A 25,616-nucleotide genomic window follows, 5' to 3' on the forward strand; every position below is an offset into this window, starting at 1 on the left:
TGAGTATGGCTGGTTATTTGTTTCTGTATGTCAGCCCTGTGATTGACTGGGAACAAATCCAGGGTGTAACTCCGCCTCTTGCCCAATGACAGCTGGGATCAGCTCCGGCCCCCCTGTGGCCCGAACGGGACAAACAGTGAAGACAATGGATGGATGGATGATCTTCTAACGGTCAGCTAGTAGCATAAAAACAAGAGCACTTTAATACCCAGCAGGCCAAACTAGGGGGCCTCTTTTCAGCTAAATTTTAAACAAAAGTATTGTTCTACTTTAACTCACTCTGTGATGTATTTAATGAAATGCTGCTAAAAATTCATGTAGGTGTCATAAGTTCCATTGATATCTTGTGTGTAAGGAGTGACAGATGATGTAAACCAGTGGAAACATGAAAGCAATCTGTCAACAAGACGTCTCAGAGCAGGGGACATTACATCAGCCCGGTTCATAGATGAAGGCAGAGAAGCAGCAAAGCTTTGTGAACAGAAACTGGTGAAACTCAGAGACTAATCAGGGTTATCTCAAAATGTCACTGAAGGCTCCATGACATGAAACAAGCAGAGATCGTTTTTTGTTTTTATTTAATAAGCTGGTTCATAAATTATCGCACATAAAAGATTCTTTTCAATAGTTACAAAGTGGAAAGCAACTTGAGTTAGCGCCTGGAGAAAAAAAAAAACAAATGACAAGAAGATTTTTTGACGGTTTGGGAGCGAAGGGGGGGTTGAAGTTTTGACAAATCAGGAGTTGACGACCAGAGGAGAAAAGAGGGAGCCAACACAAGGGGGGGGGGGGATAAAACATCCAAACACTGTCGAGTTAGGATCCCGTTACACAGACTGGTTGGTGGTTCTCATCTTCCCTCAGACTAGTGGCAAACAAAACAGTGACATGCGACTTCAAAGCACATGCCGAAAAAACAAGAGAAGGAATGCTTGTTTCTGTTCTCCAGTGTATTCAAAAGAGTCTTCAAAGGAAACTGAAGGAGCATAGAGAAGGGAATAAATTAGAAAATAACAATAATAAAATAAAAAAATGACGGCACTAGCTACATGTGAGGCTCACGAAAAGAAAAACTAAAACGTGCTGAAGTGGCATCTTCTTGGCTCGACTTTCCCCCTACTAGCTTTCTCAGGAGCGATGATGTAACGAGAGGCTGGAGGAGCTTTTTTTGTTTCAAAGTAGAACAAATCCTTCATTCTTCATTTATGTATTTCTATAATTCTTTACTCTTTTCTACATCTGATCCTTCTGATGCTCTAATCCCGGCTGACCGATGAGTGGATTTGTCACAGTGAGGAGGAAACCCTCCTCGATATCACCAGACTGACAGGAGCGATGTTTGGATGTCCATTAGCTAACGCTAGTTTTGACTCTATGACACTGAAATCCTTTTTTCCTCGCTCTGCTTTGAACACTCTTTGAACACTCTCTGTGTGATCAGAGCCTACTTGGACATCTGCTGCTGAACTTGCTGCAGGAATTCATGGTAAGAAGAAGCCGACTCAGATCGATCCTCCACCATGTGCTGAAAGAAAGTGACTTTAGTCGAAGCATCGTCCCTTCAAGGAAAAAAGGAGAAAAAGACAGAAAGGTTAGAGGGATAGCAAGACCTGCTTGTTAGAACATTTCTGAACTAGTGGAATCTAAATTGCCTTTTTTAAAAGAGAAAAACACAAAAAGAAAAGGTCTCTGACTGAATTAAAGAGTTAGAAACCTTCTGACTGAGAAGAGGAGATTCCTTATTAAAAGATAATTTAACACAAGTACTTAACAGATATTTCATGTCAGTGTTCGGTTGATTGGTATCCACTCTGAAAAGTCCATGTCATCCTCATTTCCTCATATAGTTGAGTATGGATATTCTTAAAAAGCCTAAATTCCACATTTGTATTTGTTGATCTTAAACAGCACCGTCAGTCAAGAGACCAGAGATTTGAATCCAAAAGTCAATGTTTACTTCTTTTTATTTACTTTTGTTCCTACATCACACAAAGTAGGTTTAAAGCCTAAAAAAAGGCAAACTGTGACAATTTCACAGCTTTAACTCCATAAACATCCACTGCAGACGTCTAGATATTTGGACATTATGCCTGCTATCAGTTTGAACTTACATGGTATGAAACATTCATAACATCAAATGATTTAGTTATTTAAGATAAAAGTCAGCTGATTCCAGTTTCTCAATTTAAGCCAGCTGAATGTATAGCTGGAAAGCTAAACGTTCACCGGACAAAACCAAACAACTTCTTTTATAGATTGAGCTAGATAAACTGAAAAAAATATTACTACACTGACTCATATATACACACACATTATTGTATATACTTGTTCATGTCTTCATTTCCCTATAGTGACCTCATTAGTGTTTGATTTTGTCTAGCTCTGAATGTTGAGCACGTTTAAAAAAAATCTCCTGATTCACTTCTAATGTTACGTTTGACACTTTTTGCACGACTGCCAGCGGAAATCTATTTCAACTTAACACGTCCGTTTCTCATCTGTCAGTTATTCAAATCATCCATTCAGCTGACTCCCCGTCCATTTGCACTGACGTCAGCTGTCCTCCACAACGACGCTGATGTAAACATGCGGTGGAGTAACAATGCAGCGCCACAGAGGAGGGGAGACAGGAAGCAGAAACAATGAGCTCCCTGTGGAGGTCTTTACCACCGCTGTCAATCAATGACCTCACTGCTTACTATGTGTTTACACTGAATATATTTTTCTGTCAACCTCAGATTCCACCCTGACATGAAACTGGCCACGCCCTGTTTCTGTGCAGTCCACAGTGAATCATTTTTAAGGTGCATTTGTCTCTTTTATAGACACAATGACAGACTAAGGTGACCACAGATGGGACTATTACCACAGAAATTTTCACCAATCCGATGAACGCCTCCAATCACGCCTCCCTGTCTCCCTGCTTGTTCTCTACCCCTTGCATGCATGAGCCCACACTCAAAGCATGAGCTGAGGTCCGCTTATGGAACAACAGCGCTTGTGCATGTAAGTGAGGGGCGTGGCTTTTGAGGGAGCACCGATGGGAGGGGGTGTGTGCAGACGGAGCACAGAGGGAATGCTACTTTCAAAATCATGCAAGTTTTCAAAAATTACCAACCCTGCCTATAACATCAAACATCTGACATATGTACAGGAGAATGTTTTTACTCCTTTATAGTGGACTAAAATAAAAAAATGTCAGACAATGGGACTTCATGAACCTGGACCCTCCCAATTTTTTAAGCGTTGGCAGTGGAGGAACTGAAACTCATCTTGTTAGGGTGATTTCAGGTCACTGTTGAGGCATCTCACCAAATTTTAAACCTTTAAAAAAAAGAAATCACTCGACTCTTAAAGACTCTCCCTAACCATGTGTGACATGTGGATGTCAGAGGAGATCTGGATCACATTGGAGCCAGAGAGTGTGATTAAAAGTCAGATGTGGATCCAGATGTGCGGCAGTGCTTACTTGATAACGTGTATCATGGAGCTGAACGCTCGGTTGTCCTGCAGCCAGTCGAGGAGCGCTCGTACTCTCTGAGACAGAGGAGTCTCCAGCTCAGGAATGTGACTCTGGATTTCACAGAGAGGAAGACAAACATCAACAACATTGTTTTTCACGGCTGTATGTTCCAGTTAATGCAGATCCGCATCTCGCCCACACAATGTGGTCAACACAAATATGCCTGCGTGGTTTTTGGAGTGTCGGGTTTGTAGGTGGCTCTGGGTTGCATTGACCCCTTTCTAGATAAATACAATAAGCAATATAAACAAGTGCTGACGGCTGCTGTTTGTTCTGGATGTCACCATCGCGCCCACACTGTGGTAATGACAGAGCTTTCTAGGTAACTGCACGGGTTGTAAAAAATGCAGAAAAGCCACACCAGCAAAATCTGTTCTGCTGTATTTATTTTATATATATATATATATATATATATATATATATATGTATATATATATATATATACTGAGAAAAAAGCAGCCCTGTTTTTATTGGATCTGTGAGTCACTTTCAGAGGAAATAATGTACAATACTGCATTGCGTCATTCAGCAACAACTGGGCGTAGGTGTTTCTACAGTAATGGAAAAAACAATACAGCCATTTCCCTATTTCCTTTTCCTAGATACAAGGGGAGCACTTACGTTCCCTTACGAAACAATCTTTAAGAAAAGAAGGAAGAGGGATTGTCTTACTGACCATGTTGGGGGGTATGGAGGCGAAGTTGGTGCAGCCCAGAACATCTCGTATAAACATGTCGTTGCAGCATTTGCCGATCCACAGGTAAAACACCTGCACAGATAAAAACAAAAGCAATGTCATTCTGAGTTTACAGTATTTATTCATCTTAGGGACAAAGGATAGAGTAGGAAATCTGGTTAGGGTGAGAGCGAGGGGAATGGCATGCAGGAAAGGAGCCACAGGTCGGACTTGAACCCGGGCTATAGAGGGCTATAGCCTCCATACATGGGGTGCGACCTAACAGCTTGGCCTTCTGAACCCCCCGAGTTTACAGTATTATTAATACTGTGTCCTTACAGCAGGCGTTTGACTATTCATCAGAAGCTCTAAATGCACTTCTGGTGAGACTACAGAGAAAACGATTAAAGTCAAAAGATTTGTGGGTTTACGACCTTCTGTGTTCAAAAAACACAGCATTGTAGTTTCAAGATGTTCTTACAGGAAAGAGCAGTCAATGAAGCCAACACAAAGTACTTTGTGTTATTAATATAATAATAATGAACTAGCTGCCATCCTATTCAAGATATTGTAGCTGAATGAAGAGACTCTGCAAACTACTCTTTCATACTTCATAGCAGACTAAACAGGCAAAAACAGCAGAAAGAAGCATTTCTCTGGGAGGAGAGATAAACCTCAACTCTATTCTGAAAGCGTTATGAATAAAAAAAGTGAACGCTTACGTAGCCACAGTCCAGAAGGAAGGCTCCGTCTCTGCTTATATTCTCAGCTGACAGGTGGAGCAGGTGAGGCTGGGGAACCACTGTGTCGTTCAGATGGAGCGCCTCCTGCAGGTTGTGACACAAATATTTGAGTGGATGAGAAAGAGGACCCTCAAGTTTGTTCCATTTATTTTAGTTCAATATGAATAGTAAAATAACAGGTTAAGTAGCACTTGTTTAACAGCGCGCACTTTGAGCTTCCAACTCCTCCAACAAGCTCTTCTTCACTCCCACAAACTAAAAATGTTTGCTCTGTATTGTCTGTGTCCTACCTGGTCAGACATGTTGTCCAGCCGGTACAGATCAGGATGAACCATTCTCATCAGCTGCTCCAGCGGCTGGGTCTTGAACTCACACATGGCAAAGACCCGCTCATCCAGCCGCGTGCTGGTGCCCGTCCGCAGCGCTTTCTGGAAGGAAATACAGAACTCTTTATTGCAAAGTACTGTTAATGTTTTATTAAGTATTTGTGACTCTCCCTGCAACCAAATTTACCTACGGGTTCAAATAAAGTCACCTGAACCTGAATTATTGATACCTATTTATCAATGTTCTGTTTATTATTCTATATCGATTAAAAGTCATGAATGCTTGAGAGCTGCCTAGTTCAATGCAATTATCTACGAGTTAGTAAGCAGTCCTTCAGAAGATGATAAATGACGAGGAAATCAGAGTTTAATTCTCTTTTTAGTCTCCAGTAGAAGATTTTCTGTCAAAGCTTAAAAAATTACTTTAGAGAGTTTTTTAATGTCTTGAGCCTACCTCACAAAATTGTATTGTCTATGTGTATTAAAAGGGCTATATGTAACTTTTTACATGTATAAATCGTTTTTATCGGCCAGTTCGCCTAACGGCCATGCGGTATCTCTACAAACGCAGTATTTTTGAAAGTTACATATAGCCCCTTTAAATTGAGATGGAGTTAATGTCAGTGATCACTTTTAACTGTAAGAAAAGACAAGTCAAGTTTATAAACGTAGCACCTTTGAGACACTGAGCGGTTCAAAGTGCTTTACACAGGCATAAAAAGCAACTGTAACTCAACTCTAATCAAGACGCAGCATTGAATGAGAGAAAACAGTGTTTAAATGTGGCCAGACATACAGGGGTATTTATCTGACAGAAGGGGTGTGTCTGGAAAGTGGACACACCCTGAAAGTATGAATGAACAAGTCCTGGATAGATGAATACAGTCATTGAAATCAGGAGTGGAAGGGAGGGGGAGTGATGATGAAAAGCAATCTTTTTTTTTTTTGGACGTGTAACTCTTTTAGGATTAAAGGGTGTTAATGTGGAATGTGTGCGCCTATTAAGAGTGCATGATGCAGAGTGATTCACGTCGATGAGCCACACCTGTTTGAGCAGGGCGAGGATGTAAATGGGGAAGAGGCACATGGCAGCAGGGACGACCAGGCCGGACTGCTGCAGGTTCGACACGTTGCTCTTGTAAGCGCTCACGAAATCCACAACCGCGTTCACCAGCGCGTCGCGAGCATCCGACAGGCTGGACGTTATCGACCGATCGATTGCTGAAATACGAAAGGTGAAAACAATTTGAGTTGAACCGCTAACAGATTTGAATTGTATGACATCTCCGAAAAGGCAACTCACCATGACAAGAAGCTTTTTTAGGATTTGACAAATATAAGATTCAATTTCAGTTATTGCTTCTACTGCACAGACTGAAGATTAGTAAGAACCAAAAAAGATTATGCATAAATCTAAACTAAATAAAGATACCATGCGTCAGCTTTGGTCATCTATGGACTCACCCATGTTAGCTAGCAGACAGGTGATGGCCTGAACATCAGCTCCAGCATACACGTCACTGAGCTGGTTGACCACAGGTAGACACAGCGTGTGGACACGGATTCTCCTTTTTCCTACACGGATAGATGGAGAATAATAGAAATGAAAAGATAAAAATAAAAATAAATCAGGAAAAAACACAAAAACAGGAAACAGGAAAGTACAAGCACACCATTAAAAAACTGAATCCAATATTTAAGTGAAACTATTATCAAATCAGCCGGTCGCAAATTGTAATGAGCACGATTAATCGACTACACGATGAAATGTTGTGGATAGAGTAGGTAGCCAAGAAAGAAAGAGAGAGAGGGTAATGACATGCGGGAAAGGAGCTGCATGTTAATCTGAACCCAGGCCGTCCCCTTGAGGGACTAAAGCCTCCATACATGAGGAAGGACCTATCCGCTAGGCCATCAGCGCCCCATGCTGGTTAAATGTTGTGGCTAGCTGAAAAAACAAACACGGCCACTGGACGGGGCTGCAGCTCTGGTTAGCGGGCCTTCTCTCCCCGCTCTACTGAATGAATGTGAACACAGTGGACTGATGGCTTCTTGTTGGAGCAGCACGGGTAAACTGACATACGACCACTCAACTGGAAAAATGAACAACGGCATTGAGGACATTAACCTGCAAGGAGGACTGAAGACTGTTGGTGCTAGCACTGCTAACATTAGCCACACTCTAGGACACAGGACACGACTGGTGCTCTTTTTGTTTTCTTCCCTTTAGACGAGTCAACTAGTCTGAGCTTAAATTTCTGTTTAATCACCAGGGAAATTAGTCACTAGGAACATCCCTTAGTTACAACAAAAGGTTGTATCATTGAAAATGTTTTAGAAAAATTAGTCATACATGAAGGTCGGTCTGTAAAAAATGCCTTTAGACATTTTAATCAGCTGACACTGTTTATGCTCAAAGAAACACCCCTAAAAAGAAGCCAATAAAACCACAACCTCCTTTTATCTTCATTTGAAGTATCTGACTTAAAAGTAAATCTTGTGTGTATCTAATAGTGAACAGTGTCCTCTGTTCACTAATCCACAAGGACGCTCTCCTCATGATCTATGTCGGTGTGCTTGTTAGTTCTACTACCTTTACTCGACGTATAGAGCAGGGCGGCCTGGAAGCAGGCGAGAGACGAGTCTGCCAGAGAGTCTTCAATCGACATCTGGACAGCGAAGGCAGAGTCTGGGTTCACATTGGCGAGGGACAGCAGGTCAGTAGATCGCACAAAGAAGTTACCGTGAAACGTGTGGATGGATAAACCTGAGGGACAAAATCAATGTTTGAAAAATGGAAGAAAAGCTATGAAACAGTGTTTCCACTTTGAACACAGAGCTTCTTTGTGCGTCCGACTTCAGTGACCCTTTTACCTTTAGTGCATCGTATCCTCATGACTGCCTCAAATCCGATCTTCCTGGAGAGGTATCGATCCAGATCTCTCTGGAACTTCTCTAATTGAGCCGGGTTGTGGATGAAATGGAAGGAGGGGTAATAAAAGATGCTGCCGGCAGAATACTTGGAGATACACGCTGAATGAAGAGAGGAGAGAAGGAGAGTGTTCATTAACACAGTTTCTACGGTAACAAAGACTTCCCCAGAGGGTTTCTTAACTTCTTCTGTCATGCTCACAGAAAAGCCCAAATCAACCAGTAATCTCACTAGATTTAAATCAATACTCACTTTCTGTAGGCTTAAAAAGAGTTCATGAGAGTTTAAAGTACGACAGGAATGAGCACAATAAGTCAGTGTTTCCAACACATAGACTACACCTGGGCAAGTCAACCTGGTATACTTGTAGCCACCCTATTTATGCATTCTCTTTTTCTATCTGTATAAGTTGACCATTTCAGATTGATAAACTATCTCCAGCATCGCTCTCCACTCCTTACGTCCATGTAGCTTCTGATCAGAGAGACATCAGTAAGAGATAGAGCTTCCAGTGTTTCCCCTAGGTTTACAGCTTTGGGGGGGGGGGGGGGGGGGGGGGGGGGGGGGACACACACCGACACACAGACACAAACACTTGAAGGAATCTTGGTGTTCATGTGTTACTTTTACTGACAGATGTCCTTTTCTATCGGAAAGGTATCCTTAAATGACTTCTTTCCCTGATTTCAGACTCTATCCACTATCCTCTCTCTACAATAAAGGCACAAAAAGCCCAAAAATAAATCTTCAAGGGGGGGGGGGGGGGGCTTGAAATAACACAGTGCTGCATCTTAGATAAAGCAATCCACAAGCTAGTCTGCAGCACTATAATGATGGCCAGAAGTTCAACCAGCAAAATGGGAAGTGGCCCAAATGACGCCATCTGACCGAGCCGCCACAAATAAATCTGACTGTCTAGAAAATCTAAATAATGTTGCATGTAGGCTGTGTCAGACTGTCATCCTATTTTTATGAGAAAGCTTTCCATTTTTCAGATTAATCTCCCAGTAACGGATTGAGACCCAGAATTTATAGAAGACTTTTTAAAACATTAGAAAGTGCTTCACACAAACACAGCGAGGCACATGAGGCCATAAATCAAGCCAACAGAAAATCAATCATAAACAACGAGGCACATGAAACAGGAGAGATCAATAAAACTTGTAAAATCAGAACAATGAATAAAAATCAAATGAAAATGAAAAGCTATTCAATTCAAGTATGTCAAAAGCAGAGATGTAAAACTGAAAGTTACTTACATATTGAGGCTAGGTCAGTGTACTGAGAGCTGAGCAGGAAGAGATCCACCCCGATCTGTTGACCCGAGCAGTCCAGTGCAAGTTTCTTGTAGAAGTCTGTGGCCGGGCCGAGGTGTTGAACTCCCTGAGAAACAAAAACAAAATCAGACAGGTTTAGGGAGTTTTACTTTCCCTACAGCTTCCTTTATATTAGATACACTGGTATTGTATCCGTGGGCTGTGTTTTTCTTTTACGGAAGCGTCAATGAAATGATTTATATGGTAAAGATGCAGACTGGGAGCATGCTCTGCTATGCGTTGGCTGGAATGATCTGTTCGTTGCTGGGTCTGTCAGAAGTATATGTTCTTTAATTTTCAGCCCAAAAAGCTCAGAAGCCAAAGCACAGAAAAACATGCTCCCTGAGAAGAAAGCACATCTGGTTTAAGTTGGATTTATTTCTAATTTTTTAACAGCCTGGATCAAAAATAGACCACAGATGATCAAAATCAATAAATCACAATTTTTGGGATGACAAAAACACAGCTTTATAAAAGATCATGGACATAACTTGAAACAGAAAGTCCTAAGGATGCCAGGACTACATGTATAAATCATCTTAACACTGGGGTGTGGAAGAGTCATTCTCTGCCTTTATATCATCCATCATATGGTTTGGTTTAGGCTTCATAAATCACAGACATCTCAGTTCAAAATATCCTTACATAGTACGGTATGTTCTTAAAAAAAGGCAAGCTGGCTCCTAAATTGGTAAAAAAATAAAAGAAAATTAAGAAAAGAAAATCAAGCACACAGCAACTTCAATTTACAACTGCTTCCAAAACACTAAACTGTCATTCCCACCTTATTGCTTGAGCGCTGGTTGGGGTCTTCCCTCGACTGCAGCGCACCAGCACCCAGCGTTGGCAGCTGGGTCTGAAACACGGTGATGCGGCCGCCCGTCGGGGACATGAGCTTGAATGCAGCTTGTAAGGCCGGGCCGAGGGCGCTTTGGGTCTCTCTGCTCTGGCTGAACATGGCCGGCAGCGACGTCAGCAGATCCTTCACCAGCTGAGGGGGAAATTCAGAGAAATGGTGATTTGAGGAAATATATATATTTTTTTTTTTAAAAGAGTGAAGACGTAGGTGAAAGAGGAGCAAAACATAGAGTTTACCTCTTTGCTTTCCTTTAGGTTCACCATCAGACTGTCATTAGACGGTATGAACACGTCTGAAAGATACAAACGATTTATCCACATTTTTACAACACTTCCAGAATATTTAAAATATCCAAAAGGAGCTGAAATCATGTTTGGACCAGCAGAAATTAAAGCATATCAGCTTATCCTGCAGAATAAAAGTGTTGCTATATAATCTTTTCAAATGTGTTAATGGAGTTCTGATTAAACTACATCATAAAAAATAACAAATCCTTTGAAGGGGGATAAATCCTAAAGATTTTTGCTTTTTTGTTTCAGTGAGTTAGGCAGCAAAACAATCCATAACATCTCCTCTGCTGACTTTGATCTAAAGCCTGAATAAAGGAAACAAACCGTCTATGTCCGACACCACCAGCATCTGCGGCTGGGACAGACCCTCCTGCAGGTTGTAGAAGTGGATCGTGTTGTCGAAGGTGAGGAAGCCCACCCTGGTACGTGAATCTCCGGGCAACCTGAAAAACACACAACAACCCTTTGTAACAACAGGTTTAGGTGGAGAAGAAAACAATGACTTCAGAGAAAGAAATCAACCTCATAATTACGGTTCTGATGTCTGTTTATTAAAGAGACAGACTTATGAACCCTCCACGTTTATGTTTGAGGGTTTCTTTAAATACTCACTTATCCAGGTTTTCCATCAGAGAGTCACAGAAGTACTTCAGGTAGCCGGATTCCACAGCGTTATGAGACACATCGAGAACAAACAGGTAGGCTGCTGGCTGAGGGGGCCGCAACTGAACACACAAGAGAAAAAAGATTAGAAGTGGAGAAGTGAAGACAAGAAGTGGATACAGTATTTGAAAACATACTGGTACTTGTTATTAAAAGGTCTAACATGAGGCTCGTCAGATTTATTTGTTTTATTTTCATTGTCAATGTTTTCATTTTTTGTTCTCTTTGCCTCAGACTTTTTAAGACGATATTTTATCGTACAACACTTTGGTAGTCGCTAATGAAGATCCAAATAAATAAGTAAACATGATATAAAAATGATAGAACGTGAGACAAAGAAAGTGAAAAATTCAGAGTAAATGTACACGAGTGTTATTAGAGTCAACGCAAAACAATGATTTCAGGTAACTGAAACATGAGCAGAAACAGGAGGAAGTAGCTTAAACCACATTCTTTATAACACCTGAGGCCCCGTGTCCACCTAGTGTTTTTTTCTGAGTGCCAGCGTCTCTTTTCAATTGTTTTTAATGAGGAGGGAGCGTTCGCAGCTTCAGGCGGCCGCACAGATAAAAAGCTCAGCGCCCAGCCTCTTTTTTTTACGAGCGATCACCTTTTTTGTACGGCGGCTCCGAGCGCTCAAGTTGAAAATCGTTCAACTTTTCAGAAAGGCGCTGTTGACGTCACCGTCTTAAATATACAACATGCAGTAAAAAGTAAAGGAGCCGTGTTGGTCGGACTGTTGTCATAGAGACATGACGGACATGGTTTATAGTAGTATTATCATTCACCTGGTTTACAGTAGTGTTATCGTTCACCTGGTTTATAGTAGTGTTATCATTCACCTGGTTTGTAGTAGTGTTATCATTCACCTGGTTTGTAGTAGTGTTATCATTCACCTGGCTTGTAGTAGTGTTATCATTCACCTGGTTTGTAGTAGTGTTATCATTCACCTGGAGTCTTTTTATGACCACCTGATAAATGTTAATGAAATATAGAGCTTTTAAAGTAGAGATCCTCTTATCTCATAGTATGCTGTTTTGGGTGCCCAGGATCAGATCCTATGAGTTACATTAAAGTACACTGGATTTTAGTAATTACTGATTACACTTTAATATTTACCGTTTACATTGCTAACACTGCGTTTTATTTTATACGAAAATATATTTCCACTCACCACTACTTTTTTTTAACTCTTAACTCTTACATCTTAATCTACTTTTGTGTTCATTGTTTTACACCAAAACACTGACACAAACTTGTTGTATTAGAGAAGCCTCTTGGCAGTAATCCCACTTCTGAGATTTATTTTTGCCTAGTATCAAGAGAGGTATCAATTATTGCACCTTCAAACCAAATTCCAGTTTTTATGTCACCTTACTGTATTTCATTTCTCAAGACAAGACCGCCCTCTAGCGGACAAACAATCAGCCAGCAGAAAGTTCAAGAATGGAGGAGAAAGTTTACCATATAATCTGAGGAGGCAATGAACTCCACTGTGGCGTTTTGGACCTCTGGTCTCTTGTGGGGCTCGCCATATGACCTGGTGACCGGGTTGTACATAAACTCATCTGGAACTGAACAAGGAAGAGAAAAAAGACAACAGGCTTTTAAACTATAATATATCTTAACAACTATGAGTCATAGTTTGTTGTGCAGGTTACAGTGTTGATTAATTTGTCTCATTGCATCCAAGTTCTTCTTGTATAAGCCCAGCTGGACCTTCAATTGTTCATTCATTCATAAAGACAGAGTAATTTCACTGTGCTTGCACTTTCTGCAACTCCATTAAATACAACAGCCTTGAACCTTGACGAGGTATGACATGTGAAAACTAAGTGGAATAGATTGAATAAGCACATAAAATCATTACCATCATTGACTCGGTAACAGAGGTTGCACTTCCATCTGCGTTGGTCCAGGAAGGTGACAAACGGGTTGATGTAGGTTCGACATGAGCGACAGCGCACTATTGTGTTCGACGTGATCACCGGTAGCTGCTGCAGAGGGAGCAGGGGAAAAAGGAGAGAGAGAAATTGAGTTAATGAGGGAAAGAAGAAAAAATTTCTTGGGAGCTGCACTTTCAAACATCTCAAGCCCATTTGCACCCCCTCACTTTGATTTTCCAATTGTGACCTTTTCAAAACATTCCTCTACTCATTCCTTGGCTTATTACTGAAGAGCAGCTTTGTTTCTGTGTCTCAGGGAATGTGAGTGAACACATCTTGAAACTCTAGTTTCCCCAGTTCTCTGTCATTGTCTCCTGTTTCTATGACTCTCTCTGAAGGACTTCTTCTGCTGGTATACCATGTGCGGTGCTCATGATGGATTAACGTTGGGTCTTGTAATATAGCAATGAAGGAAAGTTTTTTCCTTCTCTTTGCAAAGTATCTTGAGACAACATTTGTTATGAATTGGGGCAATACAATTACAGATTGATTGATTAACATGTATTCCTGTCTTTCCCTTCCTACCATTTAGCTGTTGCGGTTAACTTCCTGCTTGTTTTTCTCTGCACCAGTGCATCCCTGTTCTCTATCAGTTCAAACCTTCTAACACCACATCAACTAACACTTTTATAAATAAACTCAGCCATCTTCTAGTACCTCACCATTACTCTCCTCCTCTTGACAGTCCTTTAATCACTTCAGCTGCTTGTCACAAGGAGCTGACAACAACAGACCCACAACTGTTTCAGTATGTTACAAGTGAAAGATCTAATCAAATGCTCAGATAATCAACACAAATCTATTTGCTTCTCGAGTCACCTGGGGGGGTAAAAAGCCTTTTCTCTGCACAAGTTGGGATTTATTTTTATACAACATCACCTCCAGAGGTTTATTTGGAGAAGGAAAAAGTATGTGAGAAAAATGCAGCTGTTTGCGTTCACATACAGCCTAAAGAACCTCCGGGTAGCCAAATCTCTGGAGTTTTTCAGGAGATTTCCGTATGTGTGAAAAGGGTTAAAGACTTGATATTAATTTGATTGATTTAGGTGAAGTAAAAGGTCTTAAACCTGCCTCCTCCGTGTTTACAGGTGGGATTTGGAAAGCTTTAATACAGTCAAATAAAAACTGTCAAACCCAGAGTCTGGCGTAGTTTTCATCATGCAGATTTATGTCAAGTGTTAATTTTCTCACAGTAGTTTTGTTTGAATGAGTTAAAGAGTGGATGTAACTTCATGATTGACAGCTCTGTTGATAAATACTGCAGTAGAGGATGAATGGTAATAGAAAACATACAGACAAGACGACAAGAGTCATTGAACTTTGACTAAAGAATCTGTTCTGCTGTGGACTGCATCGTTCTGAGTGTGCTTTGGTTATGAGAACGAGCACCAGCCAGCTCCCTAAGGGGGGTTTAGGCATCAGATCATACCTGCAAGTCTCTGAAGGGGTGCAGGAGGAGTCCCAGAGGGAGCCTGGCCTTGTTGAGTAGAGTCTGGGTCTGTGGGATGCTGGTCAGGGTACACCTAAATGTCCTGATGAAACATGGGGGAGGTAGAGGGCAAAGAAGACCAAGACAGCGTGAGACATTCAGTGCTGGTATAAAAAAAATGTTTAAAATAACACGGATCTTGTTATGTATTTATTCAAGTCATCTTTCATACTTTCTCCACATTTATTGCTCGTTTTCAATCTCTTCATATCTTAGAAAATAATTAATATAAATGTAAGGTAGTAAAGTAGCGTGAATAAATTCTGACTGCACTTACTGTGGACTACAGTTGACCTTCTTGAGTTCAGGGCTGAGGTTGGGTTCGGGGGCTTCAAGGGGTCTGGGTGGCAGCAGGCTTCTCTCCTGTAGGAGATTGATCGGCGTCAGGGCCTCCACCTCCAGCTCTGGCACCCCACTCAGCCCCCCCAGAGCCGCAGACAGCTGAGACAGGTTTGGAAAGGGCTGAAGAGGATGGAGAGAGTGACATAACTTGTGTTTAGTATTCAAATAAATCAGGACTGATACCACAATACAATGATAACAAGACAGCTGCTGCCAAAACAGCTGAAAATTTAAACTGTTGTCCAGAGTTACAGCCATGCTGGTAATAAATGATCAGAGTAAGTTTATATACCAACTTTAAAAACAGTTCAAAATTTAAATTTTAAACTGACATTAAATGTCTTGAAAACTTTAATGAAAATGTGTTTTCATGTTTCCTTATATGTAAATATTTGTTTTAATGAAAGACAAAATGACAAACTACAGCTCAAGCTGATGACATGAAGAAATATGAAACCCAGGGCAACAGGTTTTTACATTATGTTATTTCTGTACAGTTCAGTTCTTTGTAGGCATAGCACATATAAAGCTAGAGGTTATAGTTGTAAAGAGGATCAAGTCATTGTTTGATATTGGTCATTACAACAACAAAGATACCAAAAAGGTCACTTTGATTCAAGCTGTGCCCTCACCTGGGAGTACTGCTGGTAGCTCGACTGTCCGTACGGGTCATGAGAGGGGGAGGAGTCAGTGTGGGAGGCTGGTCCCTGATGATAGCCCTGCTGCATGTTGGGGTAACCATAGCTACCGTAGGGCGCAGCCTGGTTGGTCATATCGTTTGAAGGCGGCATGGAATCTGAAATAGAGAGAGTTAAGAATTAAAGACATCTGCAGACAGGTGACCAGTCAACATGTCTTTGGTCGCCTTTTTGCATTCCAAGTGCACCATTATTATTACCATTGTTGATGTAAATTGCTGCAACTTTGTGAAATAAAGACAAGAGGACCTGCTTAGCACACTGTTATGTAGAGGAAGAGCAACATGCTTGTGATCAAAACATACCAGGAAAGTTGCCTCCTTCCAGGGAATCGTAGCTGTTGGGCACCGGAGAGGCACTGCCAGTAGATGAAGAGGAGGTGTCACCACCTGAGAGAGGAAGAGAGAGTAAAACACAGAGAATATTAAAAACAAAACAAAAGAAGTTAAGGACTGGAGGCGAAGTTACTATTTCAACCAATAAGTTGAAATAGTAAGTCAAGCCCCCAGTGGGAAAGAGAAACAAAAAATCTGAAATACAAAGCAACAAGGACTGAAGGCTGAAAAGGAATTAAGATGTAAATAAAACCAATTCAAAAAAGGACTGGGGGGTCTAGATTCAACATAAAAGAGGAGCTTGAAACAGAAAGAACAAAAGACAAAACATTAGGAGGATGAAAAGCAGCTGTTTTTCTTTGCTTGACCATGACTGTTGCCGTGTTTGGACTCCCTGAGGCGCTCAGAGGAAGAGACGTGGAGAGAAAGACGAGTGAAGATGATGAAAGGATGCACTTAAGTCTCCAACAAGCTGTTGAACGTTTGGAGAAAAGCAGCAGCCTCTAAGGACCAAAATAAAAATAAAAAACATGCAGGAAATGGAGGAAAAATAAGGAGGATTCTAGAAACACAAGAACTGCAGATGCTCACAGAGATAATGTAATGGGTACATAACATCTGACTGTCATTAATAATATCCATCTTACCAACTCAGTTCAATCCATTTTCCTCTTCTATTTTTTCTAATATTCACTTTTATAACATTAACTAATGACTTTGAAAGACATCCACACATAGTAGCTTTCAGTAAGCAAAAGGTTGCAAAGAAATGTATGTCTTGTCGATGTAAACAAAGCCGGTCTAAAGATATTTTATAAATCTACTATCTACATTTATTTTGAAACAAGTCTCAACGTGGGTCACCTTTTACAAGAACAAGCTGAGTGAGGTTAATTTGACGCCGTTATAAAACATGCTGCTGATGAATAGGCTAGTGAAAAATTGCTCATACAAAAGGGACATCAAAGTTGAATTGGTGGCCGATATCTGAACTGAAAAGATCAGATCCATGTGATTTGGGATCTTTTCCCACTGCTACAGAAAACCCACAAATCTCAGTCACATGTCGGCCAAAAAATTTAAATGTCTGCCCACTTCTGCCTGCAGTCTGAAAGAAGAATAAGCAGCATGATATGTCATCACAATTTCCTGGTTTGACATGTCCTCCCGCTCTCTCTCTCTCTCTCTCTCTTTAGTCACACTAGTCTCTACTGTATCCTATCAAATCAATCAGAAAATAATCCCTCCCAAATATAAAGTCTTGTAGATGCATTATGGAGCACTTTTCCTCTCGTGAATAGTTTTTTTTTTCCCCCAAAAGGATTACAAGAGTAGAAAATTTGAATGAAGCCATTAATCCACGTGGGCCAAAAGAAAGGATCAACAACAGCGAACCAAGACACGGCAGGACTCTGGCAGAGAGCTCATTGGACGGGACAGGATCCAATTATCTCTGACTAAAGAGACTACTGGATTATCTGCTCAGGAGGAAGAGCAGGAGGAGGAGGAGAACAGCTTAGTCCACCTCCAAGAAGATGCTCCTACCCTCTCCTCCTCCTCTTGTCAGCCCACAGATTAATTGCTAACTCCCAAGTACAGGATTGAAACCAAAGTGTATATTCCCATGCAGCAGATGCCTTGTTTCTCTAACCCTCTAATATAGCTCCATTCACACTGTGGCTGACAGTGTTCCCCTTTCTAATGTGTTTCTAACCAGATCTGATTATGAGCAGTCAATGTGAGACGCACAGAAAAGCAGCTAGAAGTTTCTGGATTATGTTTAGGACCACACACATCCGGAGTATTTTTTAAGAGATGAACCATGTACTTAGACTTGCCATAGGACTACCATGATAACAGGTAACATCTTGTGTCGTTAAATCGAGATGAGGCTTATCATTTTGGCACTAGCAGCAGGGCGACTCAGCAGGACAGAAAGGGGGACACAAGAGGACAAAGCAAAGAAAGTAAAAATCAGTGATTTGAAAGGTCTGTTCGACTTAAAATATGATAAGTGACAGGCATAAAAACCCTACATATTTCATGGTTTAAGCCTTTCAATGTGAGGATTTTTTTAGCTCTCTTGTCTGTTGTGCGATTAGAAATTGAATCTCTTTGGTGTAAAGGGCATTTTTTCAACATTTGTATAAATTTTACAGGTCTATGATGAATTGCAGGTGGAAAATAACAGTAACTCAAGTGGGACTTATTTGTAACTGGAAGTACGAGAGAAAACATAGAAATAAAAAACAGCATATTTCCTATATGCTAGATCCCTAAGAAAGGACTGAACAGCCTGAACTATGAAAAATCAACATATAACCAAGAGCTGCTTACAAGAGCCTACAATGATTCACCATTTCATTGCATCAGACAGCCAGAGACGGACTCTAGAGATTTAGACGGATCACAGGGGGGAAACAATGAGTGCTAAAACAAGCGGCTCTTTTTATTTATAGACGTGTAAATAAGTGCTAACCGTGCGGACAAGATCTTCTTCACCCATGCTCTCTCATGGGAAGCAGGAGAGTCAGCGTACACACAGATCCATGCACTGAGAGCTGTGACCTGCTGGCAGGGGAGCGGTTATATTTAAAAACGTGTTAACCTCTGGCTGATGGCACAGCTCCTGAGGGGAAGTTAACAGCAGAACACCCGAGTGGTACATAACACATGACTGCAAGAGACTGTTTAAGCTCGAGGCAGCTCAGTATTATGAGGTCGAGACATTCAAGAAGAAAAAGGAGATACTTATTTTACGGTCTACCCCTTTTGAATGTAACCAGAGGAACGCTATTTTCAATCAGTTTTTGTGTAAGTGTGAAGCAAACTTTAACATTGTTGTTGCTGACATTACAGGTTTTTCTCTGGTTCACACTTTTGGTGCTGCAGCTAATAACTATGTTTACATTTTAGCCTTATGTTATTCAGAGGAGTTTTAACTTGAGGCTTCACAGTATTATTGTTAATCTCTTCCTTTTTTTAATGAAACTTGTCACTAAAGAACTCTATCAGATGTCAGAGGTGTTAGGGCAGTATGCTCCTAGTGCTGTTTGTTCCTTCTCCACTTCTGTTGTCTCCGGCCCAGGTGAAGCTACTGATTGCACGTGAGGTGCAATCAGTAGCATGTAGCAGGTGCATGAGGTACACCTGGGCCCTTTCCGAATACCCAAAGTTCAGTATGCAGTGCATTCTTTTCAGTAGGGAGTTTCAGTATACTGAATTTCCACGGTCATTCAGTATGCATTTTTCGGGTCCACCTCAGTAGACTCAACATTTCAGCATGGGTACTAACTTCCGGGTTTTATGCAGTATGGATCAGATGCATCCTTTCAGGAAATGAATTGTATTTTACCACCCACAATGCTGTGCGAAATTGAACGTGAAACGTCACTTCACGTTCAAGCTAGCCAGGGTTGCCAAGTCTGTGTGACAACAATTGACGAAACAAGCCCAATGGCCCGTGGAAAAAAAATAAACTACACTGTTTCCAAGCATATTCTTTACCTTGAAACTATAGTGATCAAATTAAATTTCCCAAACGTACGACTGTTTTTGCTAACCTTGTATAATGAAACCCAGAGAAATAAAGAATCCTTGCATTTCAGCTGCTATGCTGAGGCCTCTATCATTTATGTTGTTGATTCATTTTCTGCACTTAACACCTCAAAACAAATACCTTTTAAAACACTTGAATATGAATTTTAGAATAAAAGAGCAACATCTAATTTCACAGTTACCCAAGGCAAAAAGATGTGAGCCAAACAGAAGTAGAAAACAAAACTATTGATTTTTTTCTTCTCCATCAGTATCTACAGTTCGGCTGCTGCTAGTAATTGGAGGTTCACTTTAAGACAGGGGGAGAGAGAGAAGCGTAGACAGCATACATGGGGCTACTCTTTTCAGCAGCAGAAGCTAGCAAATGATTTTCAGGATAAATGCAGTCCAACTTACCTCTCAGCTTTTTGAGAGACTAAGTTTCTTGTTAGTTCTGAGTGATGGATTAACAGTGCAGATTAGACACAGAATTAAAAGATGATCCAATGGCAGTAATGATGACTGTGAGGGGGGGGAGATGGTGAAAGCTGTTGAAGAGGCAGCAGGGAGGAGAGGGAACAATCTGATTAGCCTATTAGAAAGGGACAGGTTCAAATGATGATTAAGCTTGTTGGCAGGTGGAGTAGAAGTGACACTAAGACAAAGAGGATGGGGTAAGAGGATGAAGATGCACAAATTGAAAAAATATAAATGTTGTTGATTTCTTTCTTGAAATGGGAATCAAAAGGTTTTGAAGAAGAACTGAATGGTTTTTATGGGGTTAGAGAGGGGCTATTGGGATAGTAAAAGCTAAAGCAGACCTGCTTCCTCATCCTCCTCCTCCTCATCATCGTCATCATCAGAGCTGGATGACGAGGGGGCTGCGGTGGTGGCAGGGGCAGAGCTAGCTCCACTATTAGCAACATATCCGTACGGCACGCCTGTTGGAAGGGGGGAGTGGGAAAGGATACTGTGAAGAAAACTTTCAGAAGACAGGGAGGCAGGATATATTTGTTGATGGAAGTAGCTGGCGTTTTTCTCATATGGCAGAAAAACAAGCGAAATACCAAGAGAGTGCTGCATGAATGACTCTTAAAGCCCTACCAGAAGCATTTTTACTCACTCGTGTTTTTTTAAATGCTGATACTAACAAGCGGATTAAAAACAGAGAAACTTGAAGATGCATAACATCATCAGGCCGAACACAGGCATGTTGAGAGCTTAGCTCTGGCTAAGTTAACAACAATGGTGAAGCAGCTTAACATTAGCTTTTAGTTTCTGGAGAATGTACTGACAGTATGCCTCAGAAAGTCATTTAAAAATGACAAAATGATATTGCTAAAAAAAACCTGACATCATAAGCTGTTGTTTGACACAGAGCTTACTTTCTGTAATTACATCTTTAAAAAATTAGTGAAATCATTTGCCCTCTTGTCGAAGAATTCCTAAGTAAGGCTAGGCAATAGATAGCGATTTTATCTTTATCGCAATATAAGAATTCCCAATAAACACGTTGCGAAAGCCAGAATTTATCACAATACATTAAAAAAAACCACTTTTGATATAGTCAAGCAATTCTCTCCCTCAACAAGCGTACATATTTCCAGTTGTATGGAGGCCTGTGCATGATGGCCATGCTTTCACAGCATTTGGATGCACTCAGATAAAGCTGAAGCTAACTGTCAGCTACTCTTGGATTAAATAATTCCAATTTAGTGGAGAAAGAATTATAATTTTTAGATTTATTTTGGATTCAGAAGGGATGTCTTACACACAAAGGTGTTCCGTTTAACATGAAGAAAAGCATGCAGACAGAAACTGAGGTACAGCGCATTCATATCGTTATCACAATATTGCACAATTATATGGCACAAAGCTTCTTTTTTTTTTTTTTCATTTCATGCAAGCCTAATCCAGAGTGATGTTTATTTCCAGGTAGGCTAACAAAAATAAGTCATCCCTGCAGCACTCTATTATAATGATGATGTTTGCATGATTTGGTGACTTCATGCAAACAGGTATAGCCTTTGAAGCCAAATTTAAATATGCCTGCCAACTGCCAAAGACACAGGTCAGGAGGAGTCCCAACGTTCTTTGCATTTAGGTTTGCTGTTTTAAAAAAAATTCTCCTCAAAATTTTCATTTCAGACCAATAACATTTTACAGGCCACCTAAAAAGTTGATTCAAATTAATGATCCAACAAGCAATTTACACTAATATGTACACACAATCAGGTGTTACGCTGGCATCAAATATCGTTGGAGAGTTGGAAGTGTGCGACTAACAGTAAGACAAAGTAATTATCAAGGTAACATTTCCTGGAAGATAATCCAAATTGTTTTATCACACCATTTGATTTTACGCTAGTTAACCAATTAAAATACCTGCAACAATAATACCAGCCTTTTAACGTGATGTGCCTGTTAGCAGGGTGTGTCCTACGTTTGTCCTCTTGCTATTGTACAACATAGTTTTCTATTGCCTCAAGCTAATGGACTGGTACAGAGGAAACTTACTGAGTGATACATTTTACAGTTTACAGAGTGAAGGTTAAAAGGTTACTAAGGTTAAACAATAAACAACTATGTCTGCAGAGTGTGACAACTCTGCAGACATAGTTGTTTATTGTTTAACCTTAGTAACACATCATTATGGTGAGACCATGCAAAGTTTCAAAGCCATTAGATAGTTTTGCAACCCAAACTATGATTAAATGCAGGTGCAGCAGGTGCAGCAGGTGCAGGAGTCATTTGGCTTCAACCTGCAGAGCTGACAGTGGATAGACTAACACGTCAGGGCTAAAGTAAACCACCAGCTGGCAGCTAAGTTTTGACCTGAAACCCTGAAATTTGCGTAAACACTCACACCTGCACATTTGAAAGTATGTGTGTGCAACAAATTCCGTGTGCTGCATTGCCAGAGTGCAGCTGTGAACATGTAAACCATTCACACACACAATTGCACTGTAATTCTAGAGCAGGATTTTTAACTGCACATCCAAACATAGACTTGTGGAGAGCATGCACCAGAAAATAAATTAGAACTAGAGCAAAACCAAGAGCTGCCTTGTGTAACTGCTGCATTCATAACCTTATGATAACTGAAGAAGACTTACAAGTGAGAGGCAAAACATCTTCATGAACTCCAGCTCAAGCTATGTAGTTTAAATAACATTTCAGGTAACATGCACATTGGCAATTTGTTTACAATCAACTTTCTACATAAAGACACCTTTAAGCATAGAGGAGGTCAGCGCTATCCAACCCAGTGAAAACATTTAACAAGTCAACTCTACAATCTGTCATTCATCTTAAGAACAGTTACAATGTGTCTCATCTTCTGTGTGTCTTGGGCCAGCAGTCTAAAACAAAACTTAATAACTAATATCTTTGTTACCTTGATGGTGGCCTGGTGAGGAATGGACTGAAGTGGAGGGAGTCCCTGAGGGCAGTTGGTCTGCTTCAGCGCCGCTGTAGGTGTTGTAGCTCAGAGACGACTGACAGCTTTGGTCGTAGTGTTGGTGGACTGTTGTTGACAAAAAAAATGTCAACAAAGAAAAGGTTAATAAACATAAACAGGATAATGATACGTCTGCATATTATTGAACCCTGAATGAAGACTGACCCCGAGGAAAAATAATTTTAAACAGCATTTTCACATGTAATGATCATTCATTAAGTCTTTGTAGCCGAGGTCACATACATACATACATACATGATGTCATGTAGAAACATGGGGAATTAAAGTAAATATTAAACCGACTATGGAGAAGTTCTTCATGTATTGCATACACAGTCTTCTCTCATATGGTATTTGCGTGTATCTGTCCTTGCTGTCAACACAAAATAACCTTTAGTGTGTTCACACATACAAAAAATATAGTGTATAGTTTGCGTTCTATCTTTTTTTCACAACCTGCTATCAGCAGCATAAACTTCTGTATTAAATGTCTAAAGTTCAAATAAGGGACATACACATAGAGAGAGATGTAAACTGATCAACATATTTGGCAGCAAGGAATTCAACTGATACCCACACTTCTTTTATTATAATGTGAGATACACGTGTTTTTTGCAACACTATATGCACAAAGTGATCTGGAAGGAAACCAACATTTTAAGGAACATCATGGGATCTCTTGAAAATGCCTTACTTTCTAGCCAGCAGCTTAACAGCCTTGTTGGATTTAACCATTTACACGTACCTGTGCTTCCTTGACCGTTGACTGTCGGCACAAGCTGACTAGGAGGGGCCACACCGTACCCAGGCTGTGCAGCTGTTGTTGAGGCTGGCCGAGAGGTGCTGTACTGATGTAGGGGTGCACCCATCTGGGTAGGCAAGACTCCTGGTGTGGTGTTGTTCTGGGAGGAACTCAGGGTGCCGTATTGGCTATTTCCTGGCGCAGAGGGGTAAGAGACAATTGGGTGGAGGGGAGCTCCAGGGCCGCTAGCTGGAGCAGGCACCAAAGTGGGCTGCTGCTGCTGCTGCTGCTGAGAGGTGTGTTGTGCTGGGGGAGGGTGGTATGACTGCGGACCATAATAGGATCCTGGAGTAGCATATGGTGGATGCTGCAGCTGCTGGTTGTACTGGGCATGTGGTGGTACAGGTCCTGAAGAGGGGACTGTGGGATATGGCTGAGAAGGAGGAGCACTGTATGGGGATGGTGCTACATGATGCTGAGGGACAGGGCGCTGCTGCTGCTGCTGCTGATGGTTGCTCTGGTAGTAGTTAGCACTGTGGGCACTGTTCGTAATAGATGCTTTACTGGGAGCTGGAGTGGAGTGGGCAGGGATGGTGGGATAGCTCTGATGTTGAGGTGGGGCTCCATAACAGCCTGTAGGTGGATACATAGATTGGTATGTCTGTGCTGGACCTGAAAAAGGAGGAGTTGGCAGGAAAGTGCACAATTTATAAGCTTAGTGTTTACAACTGCAAAAGCATGAAGGAAAAGGCTCACAAAGAAAGTCCCGGACAGAGATTATCTATAAACAGGTTTCATCTGCTACTTCACCAGTGAGGGTTAACAGATCTCATTTAAATAAACATCCCTGACAGCACAGCAACTCATACGAAGTCCAGTATTTCGGTGTAAAATCAACAAAACTGGTTGTTTACCACACCTCCAATACAAAGTAAACACTATTAAATGATAATGCGCCACCTGTCACCCTGGTTTTATCTTGCTAACACTTTGCTAGCCAAATGCTAGCCGCTACCTCAGTTTTAATACCTTAAGTTAGCTTGTGTTAGCAACTAGCAGTTAGCTGAAGCTATTTTTTTTTCTTTGCCAATTTAACAGGTCAACCCTAACGCAACATTCACATTCACTATTATAATCAACAGGAGGCAGCTGTATGTGCAAAAGAAAACAGACATAAACGCTCATTATGCTATCTGACATCACATAGGGTTATCATGCTAACGCTAGCCTTCTTGGTAATCGCATCATCCGGCCTGCTGTACCGTTCTGATACGGGGGAGCATCTCCGCCGTTCGGGGTCGAGTTCTGGTTGTAGTTGACGGAGCTGCTCAGATTGGTGAAACCCGGCGCAGACATCGCTCGGTCCTCCCTTCCTTACGCCCACAGATACACGACTGGGTGCACACACATGAGCTGTACTTGTCCCCCCAAAAAAAGCCTGGTTTTCAGAGAGCCTGCTTGTGATGGGGGGGGGGGGGGAGAAGAAGAGCCGGGGCAGCCAGCAGGTCCACTCGGCTGAGAGCTGAAGCCTCCAGCGGGATGATGGTGAGGATCTCCTGGCTGTGCTCCTATCACTCCCTCTTGCGGATTTTCTACTGAAGTGAGCGTAACCAATTGAATAACTTGAACGCATTATTGAAATGAAGAAGCTTCTGTATCATAGTAGGATAATAATTCATTTATAATCTACTATTTAACTAAGACACTAAACTATATAAGTCCTATATGTAAAATAATTG

The 25,616-nt window shown here is 41.2% G+C and overlaps 1 protein-coding gene across 3 annotated transcripts; it reads right to left on the reverse strand.

Annotated features, from left to right (window-relative positions):
• Positions 1-549: 549 nt before the first annotated feature.
• sec24b (SEC24 homolog B, COPII coat complex component) lies at positions 550-25,353 on the reverse strand. 3 transcript variants are annotated; one of them, XM_061048543.1, is made up of 24 exons: positions 25,140-25,353; positions 23,881-24,549; positions 23,073-23,201; positions 20,497-20,616; positions 16,109-16,192; positions 15,738-15,901; positions 15,041-15,225; positions 14,704-14,806; positions 13,199-13,322; positions 12,793-12,902; positions 11,278-11,390; positions 10,990-11,108; positions 10,612-10,667; positions 10,301-10,507; positions 9,460-9,583; positions 8,143-8,301; positions 7,862-8,035; positions 6,733-6,843; positions 6,314-6,489; positions 5,233-5,370; positions 4,922-5,026; positions 4,200-4,292; positions 3,470-3,573; positions 550-1,559 (listed from the first exon to the last, which is right to left on the reverse strand). In XM_061048543.1, the coding sequence occupies exons 1-24, from the start codon at positions 25,231-25,233 to the stop codon at positions 1,445-1,447; spliced, it is 3,576 nt and encodes a 1,191-aa protein (XP_060904526.1). In that variant the 5' UTR covers positions 25,234-25,353; the 3' UTR covers positions 550-1,444. The 3 variants fall into 3 exon arrangements, with proteins under 3 accessions (XP_060904526.1, XP_060904525.1, XP_060904527.1); XM_061048542.1 differs by having other exon boundaries at positions 13,199-13,325; positions 25,140-25,352; XM_061048544.1 differs by lacking the exon at positions 20,497-20,616 and having other exon boundaries at positions 13,199-13,325; positions 25,140-25,352.
• Positions 25,354-25,616: the final 263 nt, after the last annotated feature.

The sequence above is a fragment of the Labrus mixtus genome, chromosome 10 (assembly GCF_963584025.1).
Source record: "Labrus mixtus chromosome 10, fLabMix1.1, whole genome shotgun sequence".
Lineage (NCBI taxonomy): Eukaryota > Metazoa > Chordata > Actinopteri > Labriformes > Labridae > Labrus > Labrus mixtus.

Bases quoted from the DNA above. Each gene is read 5' to 3' on its own strand.
- sec24b (XM_061048542.1), bottom strand. From the start codon at position 25,233: ATGTCTGCGCCGGGTTTCACCAATCTGAGCAGCTCCGTCAACTACAAC. The intron at 16,193-20,496 runs GTCTGCTTTAGC...TTCCTCTCTCAG, and splicing joins GGAGGAGGATGAGGAAGCAG to GTGGTGACACCTCCTCTTCA. The intron at 14,807-15,040 runs GTAAGTGCAGTC...ATGTTTCATCAG, and splicing joins AAGGTCAACTGTAGTCCACA to GACATTTAGGTGTACCCTGA.